Raw genomic sequence first — 13,297 nt, 5'->3', positions numbered from 1 at the left:
GATTGTTTGAGCATATGGTAAACAAGAAAGTGAAGTTTATTTCATATTTAGAATATGTAATATCGTGCACTACAGCATTTAATAAAAATACTTATTTGATTTTCATGTAAAATCTAAGATATACAAGGTTTATACTTTATAGTGCTAAATGCCACATTGGAAAATGTTTATGTTGTTTTTCAAATAGTATATTGTTCATTAACACATACATTATTACTATTGTTACTTAACATTAGATCATTTATATATAATAAGATCATTCATAATCATGTTTGGCCACAAAATGAATTGATTGAGCTCTAAAGAACCACACTATTTTGTTTACCATTTTGTTAAGAATCTAAGAAAAACTAGACTATTGTGATTGTAAGTCGTTCAGCGACGAACCCATAAAATAGGGTTGGGTAGGCTTAAAAAATAACGAAATTTTTTAGAATAAAACTAGTAGATAAAGGTAAAATTTACTATTTTTTTAATAATTAAATAAACAAAAATATATTGAATTTTTTATAAAATTTAAGGTTTAGTCAAATTTAAATCATAAAAAAAATAAAAAATTATGGGGGTGGGCTCGGCTCAGCCTCTATTTAATAAATCTCAATTTTTATTTTACAAATATTTGTTTTATGGTATTAGAGTCCTTAAAAGACAAATCCCCAAACGTTAAAGGGTGCTTCATCCCTATATTAGATTGCTTCCTCTTTTCCTTCCCAAGTGCCTTAGCAAGCAAATCATATAATAGTGCAAGTAGGGGTGAACTAATCTGATTTACCCTTTTTATATTAAATCTAAATTATATTAATTTAATTGGTAATATTAATTAATATGAATTAGATTTGAATTGGATTAAGTAATGTTTAAATAATTCAATTTAATTTATTTATTTTATTTAATTGTTTAAAAAGTTTATTTATTCTATTTTCTTTTATTTTGTTAATTAATGTTTAATATTTTTTTTTTTTATAAATCACTTGTAAAAAAATTGTAAAAAAAAATTGATTTTATAGTTATCTAAAGAATAAATTAATTGCCTAAAGGATGTGAAAAAATTAAAATAAATACGAAAAAGTAAAAATAATATAATATACGGTGAAATAAGTAATAAATATGAAAAATATATCTTCAACAAATATTTAGATAATTCTAATTTAATCCGTATCTAATCAAATTTGAATTAATCAAATTCCTTAAATAATTAATCTGAAATAGTAATATTTCAAATTTGGATCAAATTAGATTTCGAATTAATTAGTTTAATACTCATCCCTAAATAATCAAATATGACCACCATTTGAACTTTATAAATAATGAGAGATAATTTATTTATAGGAAGTCTTTCATGTTACAAGTTACATTTGCACTTGCTTCTTCTATTTATTTATTTATTTTATAATGATAAATAAAATGTTTAAAATACAACATATAAATAATTGGGATAACACAAAGTAACCAAAAAAAAATTATGATGTACGTGCCAAGTTGAGAATGTACTAGTCAACTTGAGGGAGAGTAGGACATGCATATTATTACAAATTAAATGTCCCACAACACTTGTCATATATTGGAAAACACTTTACACTCTTATCATCAATATTGTTCTTCATATATCTCTATAATGGTGTTTTACCCATTGATTAATTAATATATCTCTCAATCTCTTAATATTTTTACTAATCTAAGTGCCGTCTATGAGGTTTGAGGAGACAAAATGGTTCGGAATGGACGACTATAAATATAAAAAAAAATGAAATTTGGATATCTTAATTGAAATTTTTAATTTTAATTTTCAATAAATTTAACAAAAACAAATTTAGGGCAATCGGTATCGGTTAAGTAGCCTAATGATGAATCTCTACAACTCTTTCTTTTGTAATAAAAAAAAAAACATGAAGCATTGAAGGGGGAAGGGGTGACCCTACACCAAACACCAAAACCTAGGTGGCCTTATCTTTTGGATTTATTTTATAATTTTGTATATATGATAATATCTTGGAGATAAATGTGTGGCTCTATTTTCTTATTTTATTTTGATTTGATAACAATTTGTATGGATGTTTGATTTGGGATTTTGGACTGCCTTTGCCTTTGGGGAGTTTATTTTGTTGGATTCTTGGTTAGTATATATAAACAGATTTAGCAGCATTTAATATATAATATATGTACCTTTCAAAGGTCACTAACATTCTAAAGGTTACATTTAAAATTATTTGTTTCTATTTTGCAGTGCAGATGAATGTCTTTGTTGGGGAAGATTTATGTCATTTTCAAACTATAATGACGGTTTCAGCGGCTTAATAGTAATAGGTTGACTTTGCAATCTAGCTCGGCTAATTAATCCTTGGCCAATAACCTTCTTGTCTCATTTATTTATTTATTTTACCATTTTATTATTGTCTCTCCTTATATATAACAAGACTTGATAATATTATAATCAATCAATAATTTGATAATAGTAAAATTATAAGAAATAAAACATCATGATATATATAATGAAAAGCAATTAATTAAAAGAGTGATATGAAATCGTGGTATGAGAAGACATGTATAATTATATACCCGTGGTTACACGGAAATCCCATGATTGAGAAGTATATATCAAAAACAAAAATATATATATATGTGGTGGAAAATGAAGGAGTGGATTTGGAACAATGAATCCAATCAAAAGACATAGGTTGTGGCAAGGAGTGCTTTGGGACAAATATGTATCCATTATTAAATATTAGTTCTGACATACAATGTTTTTATCATAAAATGTGATATAGTTTTTTTTATTCAGATAAGGTAACTGACATTGTTTTATCCTGTATTAGTTACCTACTTATTCTATCTCTGAGGAAGACTATTTATAATCGGTTAAGTTTTGAAATGTTGGGCATTTCATTTCAAATCTCATTTATAAAATTAAAGTTTGTTTTTAACCGTTTTCAATATGGTTAACTGATTATTTACTTGATATTTATAAATAAATAAAATATTTATATTATTAATTTAACTATTGAAATGAAATATTTTTTCGAAATATACCTATTTTAATTTGTTGAAAATGTTTGGGTGACTAAAACAAATATGATCTAAGGAAAATTTTGAAAAATCCGAATAGAGATAGATTTGATATTTATTTCTTACATAATTTCAAAATGATTAATTTTGTGTCCAATTTATCTATTTAAACATATATGTTTTAAATTATATGCAATTTGAATGTTTTAAAAAAATGTGCAATGTGTGCGTTATATAGTTAAAAAATTGAGAAAAGAGATAATTATTTTTCTTACACATGTTGTAAATTAATTAAGAAGATGAAAATATTACGTTAAAATAAAAAAATCTTACGAGTTCGTTCGTTTAAAAAATCACAAATGACTAAAATTATGAAAGTTAGAGTTTCATGTGTCATGGTTCAAAATTCGAATTTTAATTGATAAAAACTACCTAAGTTCGAGTTTAAAAAACAATTATGCAGTTTTTACATCAAACAAGTCAATATCTTTTTTTTGTGTGTGAGAAAAAACCTAGACCTAACAAGCCCTAAATTATAGTATACTTCACAACTATATATTGTCACACTTAAAATATACCATGTTTAGGTCATTTTAACTCAAATTAAATGCTTGAACAAGTTTTTAAAATTTTGAAAATATAGAATTAAAATACTACAGTTTCACAATCATCTTTATTATAAGACTTAACTTATTTAATAAAACTATCCAATTGTTATTAGTTATTATCACATAATCTAAGGTACATGCATGATAAGTTGACAACTAATCTAATTAGTATAAAAATCCAAAGAAAAATCATGGCAATATAATGAAACTTACTATTTAATATTAATTGCAAAATCTCAACATTATGGCCCCATGAAACTTGCACAAAAACAGGTTCCCTAAAAAACAAATTCATGAAAGTTAACATTTATTTATTTTTACTTTTGTAACCATTTTTTTTAAATAACAGTTTATTATTATGAAGAATAAATCAACTTCAATTAAGACTTTAGTGAATTCGAACTTAAACCTTCAAAAACACAAAATAAAGGGTCATCCCAAGAACAAAAAAATAAATAAATTCTTTGCACTAAAATCCTAATATAAAATAACATAATATTTATTCTATTAAGTATTATTTTATTTTTTAACATCACCTAAAATATAACAATTAAATAAAAAGAATATATTTTTTTTTTCTTTTAGACTATTCAAACTTGGGAGTTGGAACCGCTACTTTATCAATCCCATCCGTCCTTGTTTGTGGGCCTTCCTTATCCTGCAAAAGTACCTACAAGTTTCCTTATTTTTGTAATATGAAATCTAGTTATAAAGAATTCAATTATTTTTTCTTTGGTTACAAATTAAATGTTTTCCATTTTTAATTATTAGACGAAGAATAAGAAGGGAGAATAGAATATGACATTTTTTGTTTTTTTAAATGCCAACAAATTTAATTAAACGTTATATAGTTTGACACGTTAGGGATATCTAACTCTTTTTTTCGTTAAACATTTATTTCCATTGGATTAATAGGTTGTAAACGGATAAATAACATAAATAACAGAGTGCTAGAAAATAAGGATTTAATTGTGATCTTCTTCTCCTTCTTTGCTTGATCATGTACTAAGGGAAAAATCAGTTTCTTATTTTACTTTCAGTAAGAGTACATGATAATTAGAAAATATATTAACGATGTCAACTAAATAAAGATTTTTGAAAAACCTTGGAGGGGAGAATGAAATGGTTCAATAATTAAGAGTTAAGAGTCGGCCGTGAGATTAAAATGTTACGGATTCAATTTCATCTGAAAGCGCTTTGAGTTTAAGCGGGATCATGATGACTGTAGGGTGTAATACCAGCTCTCCTTTATTCTAAAAAAAAATGGTTTAATAATTAAAATATAATTTCTGTATATTTATTATTGAATTTGATATATAGTGAATGGATGTATGAGTGATTTGTAAGAACAAAATGAAAATAAATTTTAATTTATTTTGTGCATCAATGTCATCATCCTATGGGCTTAGATTAGGTGGGTTCATAAAATAGTGACAGAAGCTAATCTTTATTTAGGCCCGGCCCATTTCGTCATACTATGGGTTTAGACTAGACATGTTCATCTCCCTCTTTACAAAATTGTGATGTATATGAAATATGTTTGAAAAAACATTTATAATGTATATATTATAGAATCTATAATATATAGTTTGAATGAAAAAAGAAAAAAGTGTATATGTACATTATTGATAAACATAACTAAAATCAGCATTATCAAGCTTTAGGCAGAACAATAAGATATACTAATTAACACTAAACACGCCTTAAATAGAAAAAATCGTGGAATCATATATTCATAAAATTTTAAAAAAAAAATCTACTAATGAAATAATTAAAGTTTTATAATTAAAAATAAAGAAGCAAAATTCAAACAAAAGTAAGTAAATCCCACACAATGACTTAGAACTTTGGATATATATATATATATATATATTAAGACTTGAGCCTAAAAAATAACTAGAATATTTAAATGTCCATAATGCACAAGATGTTTAGCTCATAATTACATGTAAAATAAAATAATTCTTTCCTATATATATTTGTTAAGATTTTACTTTATAAAAGATTTTGGGCTCGATTCTAACTAATAACACCCTAAATTAAAGTGTAAGACTAAGATGGTAATAGGGATTTTACTATCTTTTTAAAATAAAAAATTGCAAGGCTGCCTTCATTTATTTTATTAAAAAAATATTTTTGTATACATATAATATTTTTAAAAAAAAATATTTTGAAATTGATTAAATATATTTGACGTGATCATTCAAATAACTTGGTGGTCACATTGGAGTAATCAATATTTGCTACAATAAATAAGGTGGAAAATTCAAAGAAATTACCAAGACTTATCTTTTCAAATGACTTTCAATGGGTTAGACTTTAGATTTTAGACTTTAGAGAAATATTGGGACATTTATAATATTATATTCATATAGACATAGGATGTGTTATTTAAGTTTTTTATTTAGTTATCTAGAAAAAAAAAACTTATTTGATTAAAAAGTAAGTTATTTAATTTTTAAAATTATTATAATATTTGTTTCTATTAAATTTATAAAAAATCAAAATAATATTCTGAAGAATAAATTAAGTAATTTAATAATTGAGAAAATATAAAATAGAATATATATATATATAATTTTATTAAAAAAAAAAACATCAAAACAAGAAAAAGAAAAGTACAGATTTTAGCAAAAATAGTAAAAATAGCATAAAACCATTATTATTATTATTATTTTATTTTGCTAAACAAAATTATTATTATTATTTCAAATTAGTTTACATGTGTGTTACATTGTTAGGATTTAATAAAAAATAAATAATCAAAATTCCAAAAATCTCCCAAATTAACTGCAAATGTTCATTCATTTTCAAACTAATCTATTTTACTATTCAAATTCAGTTTTCTTATTTATTTTTATTTATTTTTAATTTATTTATATTTAAACTCATTATTATATATATATTTATTTAAATTAATCTTTTTTTTATTAAAATATTTAAATTATTTTTATAAATTAGATTATTTATATTTTAATATATATATTTACATTATTATTTATATTTTGAATTATTATTTTTATAAATATTATAATTATAATTTTAATATATACATTTATATTTTAATTATTATTTATTATATTATAATAAATATTCACCCTATAATCCTCATAAATAATTAATAAATACTAATATATTTTAACTATAACCATATATAAAAATTTAATAATTTATAAAAATAATTACAATCATTCTTCTCTAAATTATTGACAACTTTACTCAAAATAATCTTTGACTACGTTTCGTATAACATTCTTGGCCACACCTCTCACAAATATTAATGTGATTATTCATGTATAATATTTTGCCACACCTCCCACAAATTATAATTTTTCGTGAGTTATCCATCTCAATTCGAATACACTGAATTTGACTTCGTTAGTTTTTCTCTTTCTCAAAATTTCACTAGGAATAAAATTATCATATTTCTCCCAATTGAGAACGTCCAATATTGATTTTCTTGAACATATCTGAAATCGTTAACACTATATTTTATGTTATGTTTGTTCGTTGATAAATATTTTTTACTTATGTTTTTATTATTGTTTCTCTATTTTTCAATTTATTTGGTGACACTTTGAAGGATCGTATTTTTTTATAATGTTTTTGTCATTATATTTAAACCATTCTTGTTTATATAATATTTTTTAAAATAAAAAGTTATATAAAATAATAATTAAAATTAAATATATATTAAAATATAAATAATCAAATTTATAAAAAAAATAATAATTTAAAATAATAATTTAAATATAAATAATTAAATTTATAAAAATAATAATTTAAATATTTTAATAAAAATAATAATTTATATATATATAATAAGTTTAAATATAAAAAAATTGAGTTTGAATAGTAAAGTAGGTTAGTTTGTGAATGAATGAACAAAATAGGTTAGTTTGGAAAGTTGAACATAAAACAAGGTTAGTTTGGGAATTAGTTCAAAGTCCGAGTACTTAAACTTTATATTTAATTTTATGATTTAATCTTTGAGGTTTATTTTATCATTAAACATTTTTTCTTAAATTTAGATTTGATTTTGACCATGAATACTTAAAAAACATAATTGTGAATGCATAACGAGAAGAAAATTAAAATACCTTCTCCACCTTATTTTTTAGTCAAGTCTTCTTTGTTTTCGGTCAAATCGGTTTAAAACTGTTTGGAGCAAGTTAGTCTTAATCAGGATTATTTGAAATTTATTTGAAATTTGCATGTATATATATGGTCATTAATTGTTGTTGGAATGAAGTGGAGGGGCCATGAATTATTTTATAGTATTATGAAGAAAAGCAAAAGCTTTTAAGATGTTGAAAACTATTCATTTACGCGGAGAGAAATAGAATAGATGGCTTTTTCTTGGTTGGTCATATAATAAAATATATGGTGGAAGTTGGGATTTCACACTAATGCTTTTTTTACTTTTATTTTTATGGAGTGTAGTATCATCAAAGGAACAAATAATTCCACTTCTTAATGTACCCCACAACCACAACATTCCAAACCAAGCGAATTTTCTTAAATTCCTTCCTTAACTTACTATCGATTTGAATTCGTCGAGGAGGGGAGACAATTCAAATGCCAGCGCAGAAATAGAAAGAGTCGTACCGTTCGTTAAAAATGACTTACAACATTTTCATTCAAATTGTCTTAGAATAATATAATGGTTTTAATTGGACAAAACAAATATTACACAGCAAATTTGTAATTTTCAAGTGGAATAAACAATTACATATTACCACATAAGTGAATCTAATTTAGTGTGTCAATTCGAATCAGTTTCAGACAGGTTAATACTAACTTAACATAATAATTCGTGTCAAAATCTTTAACATGAACCTAACATTTATTTGTGATTAACTCAATTGACCCGATTTACCTAACTTAACTCAAACCAAACCCGATGTAATTAATTTACATCTCTTTGTTTCAAATTAAAATGACATTAACACAAAACAAAAATTAAGTTAAATCATAAATGCGCTTACAAAAAAAAAATGAGTGAGTGAGTAAGTAAGATAGAAAAATACAAAACTCAATAAAATAAACTTATAAACGGGTTATCAGGTCTACTTTGGTCATTTCAGATCGACCCGAATTAATATGTTTATTAATCAAGTTAAACACGTTAACCTGATTTTGACAAAAAATAAATAAATAAATACCTAACTTTAACCTAATTTTTTTGTGGTGTTGTGGTGTTTTCTTGTCGAGTCTAAAATTGTCCGTCCTAATCTAACTATCTCGTATTATACAGAGTGATTTTTTTGGGGGAAAAAAAACTTAGTGTCATTACATTAAAAAAAATCAAAAGAGAGAAAAATACAAAAATTTAAGATCCGGTCTAGACAACTTCTATATTTGACAATGAAACAATAATTGAATTACAAACAACGATAATAATTGAGTGATTTTGACATAATAAATATTGAAACATTGACATGCATGTTTTCCAATTTTGTTTGTTGATCGAGACTTTTCTCCATGTGCGAATGATGTCTTGTACATCGATTTAAATATCTCGTTAAATTTGTTCATTTGTCAGTTAAATATCCGATAATACAAACTAACTCTTAATGTACTATTGAAAACATCAGTTACAAACATGTTTCTAGATTTTATATCTATCCATTCTTAGATCAAGATCATATACTATTCTTATGAGAAATTAAGAAAGTCCATAATTGTTGCAAACTTCTTCTACATCAATCGAAAACTAGTTATTGTGCTCCTTATTCAATATAATTATTTGAATAATTTTATGGATTATTTAAATAGTTTTATTGTTGAAAATTTTGTGAAAATATTTTTATTAAAATTTAAGACATATTAATATATAATGTTAAAATAATTTTAAAATGATGTATGATGAGTGATGACTACTCCACAATGGGAATTATAAAGTAAATGCAACTGTCTAATCTATATTACAGTCATCGCAATTATTATTCTCACCCCGGACGGACGGACGTCGGAGATTCAACCGTCTCCTCTCTCTCTCTTCAACGTTTTCTTCCATTTCAAATAATCCATGTCTCCGGCAGAATTCAGCTCTCCATCTTAGTGTATACGGCCAAATCCAATCCATAATCATGGCGTTTTTTCATGTATTGCAATCCACAGTTCTACTACCAGTTGCCGTTGTTTTCTGCTTTCTTCTTCTTCTAGTAACTTCACAAGGCGATGAGAAATGCTTGAAGGGACTAAAAGGCTCGATGACTGATCCTGACGGAAAACTCGACTCCTGGTTCTTCACAAACTCTTCGGCAGTCGGTTATCTCTGTCATCTCGTCGGCGTCTCTTGCTGGAACGATCAAGAGAATCGAATACTTGCTCTCGAGCTCAAGGAGATGAGACTCGCCGGCGAAATTCCTTCCTCCTTGCAGTACTGTCACACTCTGCAAACTCTCGATCTATCCGGTAATAACCTCCGTGGCTCAATTCCTTCACAATTATGCACTTGGCTGCCTTTCTTAGTAACATTAGATTTATCAAACAATCAATTATCAGGTCAAATTCCATCTGATTTATCTAAATGTTTGTATTTAAACAATCTGATACTTTCCGAGAATCAATTGTCTGGCTCTATACCGTATGAACTTACTAGCTTGGGTAGATTGAAGAAATTTTCTGTAGCTGGTAATGACCTTACTGGAAGGATTCCATATTTTCTCAATATGCATGATTCATCAGCTTTTGATGGTAACAGTGGTCTCTGTGGACGTCCTTTGAGGAATTGCGGCGGTTTAACTAAGAAGAATCTCGCGATAATCATTGCAGCTGGAGTATTTGGTGCAGTTGGATCGATGCTGTTAGGGTTTGGGCTTTGGTGGTGGTACTTTACTGAGTCTGGTAAGAGGAGAAGGAAGATAGGTTATGGTTTGGGTGAATTTGATGATAGTAATTGGGCTACGAGGTTAAAGTCATACAAGCATATTCAGGTTTCATTGTTTCAAAAACCTCTAGTGAAAGTCAGGTTTGGTGATCTGATGGCTGCAACCAATAATTTTTGCGTCGAGAACATGATATTTTCCTCGAGAACGGGTGCAATGTACAAGGCTGTACTAGCCGATGGCTCTGCCTTAGCGATTAAACGGTTAACTAGTTGTAAGTTAAACGAGAAACAATTTCGGTCTGAGATGGACAGACTAAGCCAGCTGAGGCATCCTAATTTAGTTCCTCTACTGGGATTCTGTATTGTGGAGGATGAGAAGCTGTTGGTTTATAAACACATGCAAAACGGAACCCTATTATCATTATTGAGTCAGAATAAGGGTTCTTCTTTAGATTGGCCAACTAGGTTTAAGATTGCTTTAGGAGCTGCAAGGGGACTAGCTTGGCTTCACCATGGCTACCATCATTCTCCAATCTTACATAACAACATAAGCTCTAATGTCATCATGGTCGACGAAGATTTCGATGCTAGGATTGTCGATTTTGATCTGGCTAAACTTATGACAGAATCGGATCCTACCAAGAGTAGTTTTGAAACAAGAAATCTGGGTGAAATTGGATATGTGGCTCCCGAATGCTATACTACAATGGTTGCTTCTTTAAAAGGAGATGTTTATGGTTTTGGGATAGTGCTTCTTGAATTGGCAACTGGACAGAAACCACTTGTGATTGAAAATGCTGACGAGGAAGAAGGTCGGTTTAAGGGTACTTTGGTGGATTGGATTCACAGGGTTTTCGGTTCTGGTCGAATAAAGGATGCGATTGATAAGAGTCTTTGCGGAAGGGGATTCGACGAGGAGATTGTTAAGTACATTAGGATTGCTTACGGTTGTATTGTCCCTAGGCCTAAGGAGAGATGGTCTATGTATAAGGTTTATGAATCGTTGAGAATCTTGGGTCTTCGACAGGGTGTTGTTCAAAAACAGGTTGAAGAATTTCCACTACTTTCAGAAAATTTAAACTAGATTGTTGGCTTGTTTTGCTCTGTACATTGTAATAATAATAAACATTCCAACATTAAATATTATAGTTTTTACGAAAATTGAGTGCTTTCTTTACCAATGAAGCACGACCGGGGAAGCGTGACCGTGGATCAATCTTCACTGTCGGGGTCGAGGTCGGGGTCGGATCTTCGTTTGTTGTGGTGTTGTCTGCAATCGAAATCGGATCTCTTTTCAGTCTTGATCTTTCTATTCTCTCTTTTCTCTTCCCTGAATCAATTATGGATTTCTTGATAGAACTTTCATTCAACTTCTTTAATCTTGAATCTCTATCTTCAAGTCTGGGGATTCGGCCGCCTTTGGAAGTTCCGAGGAGGGAGAAATCGATCTGGTTCCATGCCGATCTATCTTCATTGTCCCATCCGAATTTCTTACTTAGTTCGAGCAGACCGGCGACGGAGTCTTTTCCGGTGCCGATTAGAGAATCTCCGTCGAGGAGTTTCTGGGCGGATTCCCATTCGATTCGGTCTTTGTAGACGGGGTCGTTGAGGACTTGGTCGGCGAGATGGGCCCACTCTAAGGTGTCGCCGGCTCTTAGGTTTTGAGAGATCCATTTGAGGTATGCTGAGGGAAGGGTTCCGAGCATATTTCCTTTGTGCTTTCCGAAGTCTATCACTCGGTCTGTGGCTGGTATTGAAAGTTTTGATGTGGCTGCCATTGTTACCGGCGATGTTTCTCTCTTTTTGAGATTGAAGTTGGGGAAGGATGAGGAGGAGGAGGATATTGGTCTGTTCTTCCATGATATTGAAGTTGAGTAATGAGAATAAGGCAATTGATTTGAGACGGCATGGAAGCGATTATATTGTTGTAGAAAGAGATTATTGGAAGCAGCTTTCATGATTGAAGGAGATGAGAGAAAGAATGAAGCTTGAGATGGGCGCTGGATGTTTGAACGTAGCTGAAATTCTGATTTGAAGGAGATAATGGTAATTGCGGAATAAGGATAGAGTTAAGTTTTGTTTTTTTTTTATAAAAATGATTTGAGAGACAATTATGCAATTTTATTGGTTGAAAGAAAATAATGTAAAATCTTATTCTCTTCTCTTATAGATAAATTTTAAAAAAGAAATTATAATTAATTTTTTAATTATTTTTTGTTTATTATATTTTATTTAATAAATTCATATTTTTAAATAAATTTAAAATCAAACAAAATTTTATTATTAGTAATTTTTTATTTATTTTATTTTTTATTATAAGAAACAATATTATAAAAAAAATACTTAGTAACAATAAATTTGTGTGGCAATTTCATCTCGAAAAATATTCATGATATTTGGTTCAATATACCTTTATTTTCCTTGTCTTCCATGTAATCGTCATTTCCGTATAAATTTATACAATCCCGTAATTGCATTAATAATATTTAATTGTTTTTCAATTGAAAATTTTCGAAGAGTACCGAAATAAAATATTATGTGTCATTTGTTTTTATCCAAAATTCAAAAGTTCATCACAGATCTGATGGACGAGTGTGTTATTTATTAAACGATTTTTTTGCATTGTATGATTTTTGTTGTTACAAAAATTGATGCGGGTGATATGGGGTATGGCGATATGGTGCCATATAACCAACTATATTTTTATAGTCTACATCAACTAAGTAATATTTACCTATCTAAATAATATATAAATTTTGTTGCATATTTTATTTCACAACTAAAACAATGAAGTGAATGACATACAATGAAGTGAATGACATACTTAGTATTAGTATTGGATGCAGAAAAC

The 13,297-nt window shown here is 27.7% G+C and overlaps 2 protein-coding genes across 2 annotated transcripts; one reads left to right on the top strand and one right to left on the bottom strand.

Moving 5' to 3' along the window:
- The first annotated feature begins 9,556 nt into the window (after positions 1–9,556).
- LOC124937631 (inactive LRR receptor-like serine/threonine-protein kinase BIR2) lies at positions 9,557–11,603 on the top strand. The gene has a single exon (XM_047477925.1). The coding sequence runs from the start codon at positions 9,704–9,706 to the stop codon at positions 11,528–11,530; it is 1,827 nt and encodes a 608-aa protein (XP_047333881.1). The 5' UTR covers positions 9,557–9,703; the 3' UTR covers positions 11,531–11,603.
- On the bottom strand, positions 11,560–12,458 carry LOC124937634. The gene has a single exon (XM_047477927.1). It carries the CDS (start codon positions 12,402–12,404, stop codon positions 11,583–11,585), a length of 822 nt encoding a protein of 273 aa, XP_047333883.1. The 5' UTR covers positions 12,405–12,458; the 3' UTR covers positions 11,560–11,582.
- Between the last annotated feature and the right edge of the window lie 839 nt (positions 12,459–13,297).

The sequence above is a fragment of the Impatiens glandulifera genome, chromosome 5, assembly GCF_907164915.1.
Source record: "Impatiens glandulifera chromosome 5, dImpGla2.1, whole genome shotgun sequence".
Classification (NCBI taxonomy): domain Eukaryota; kingdom Viridiplantae; phylum Streptophyta; class Magnoliopsida; order Ericales; family Balsaminaceae; genus Impatiens; species Impatiens glandulifera.
The sequence above is the reverse complement of the archived record's forward strand: the minus strand, read 5'-3'. Positions and strand labels throughout refer to the sequence as shown.

Excerpts from the sequence above, each read along its gene's own strand:
- LOC124937631 (XM_047477925.1), top strand. The coding sequence starts at position 9,704 with ATGGCGTTTTTTCATGTATTGCAATCCACAGTTCTACTACCAGTTGCC.
- LOC124937634 (XM_047477927.1), bottom strand. The coding sequence starts at position 12,404 with ATGAAAGCTGCTTCCAATAATCTCTTTCTACAACAATATAATCGCTTC.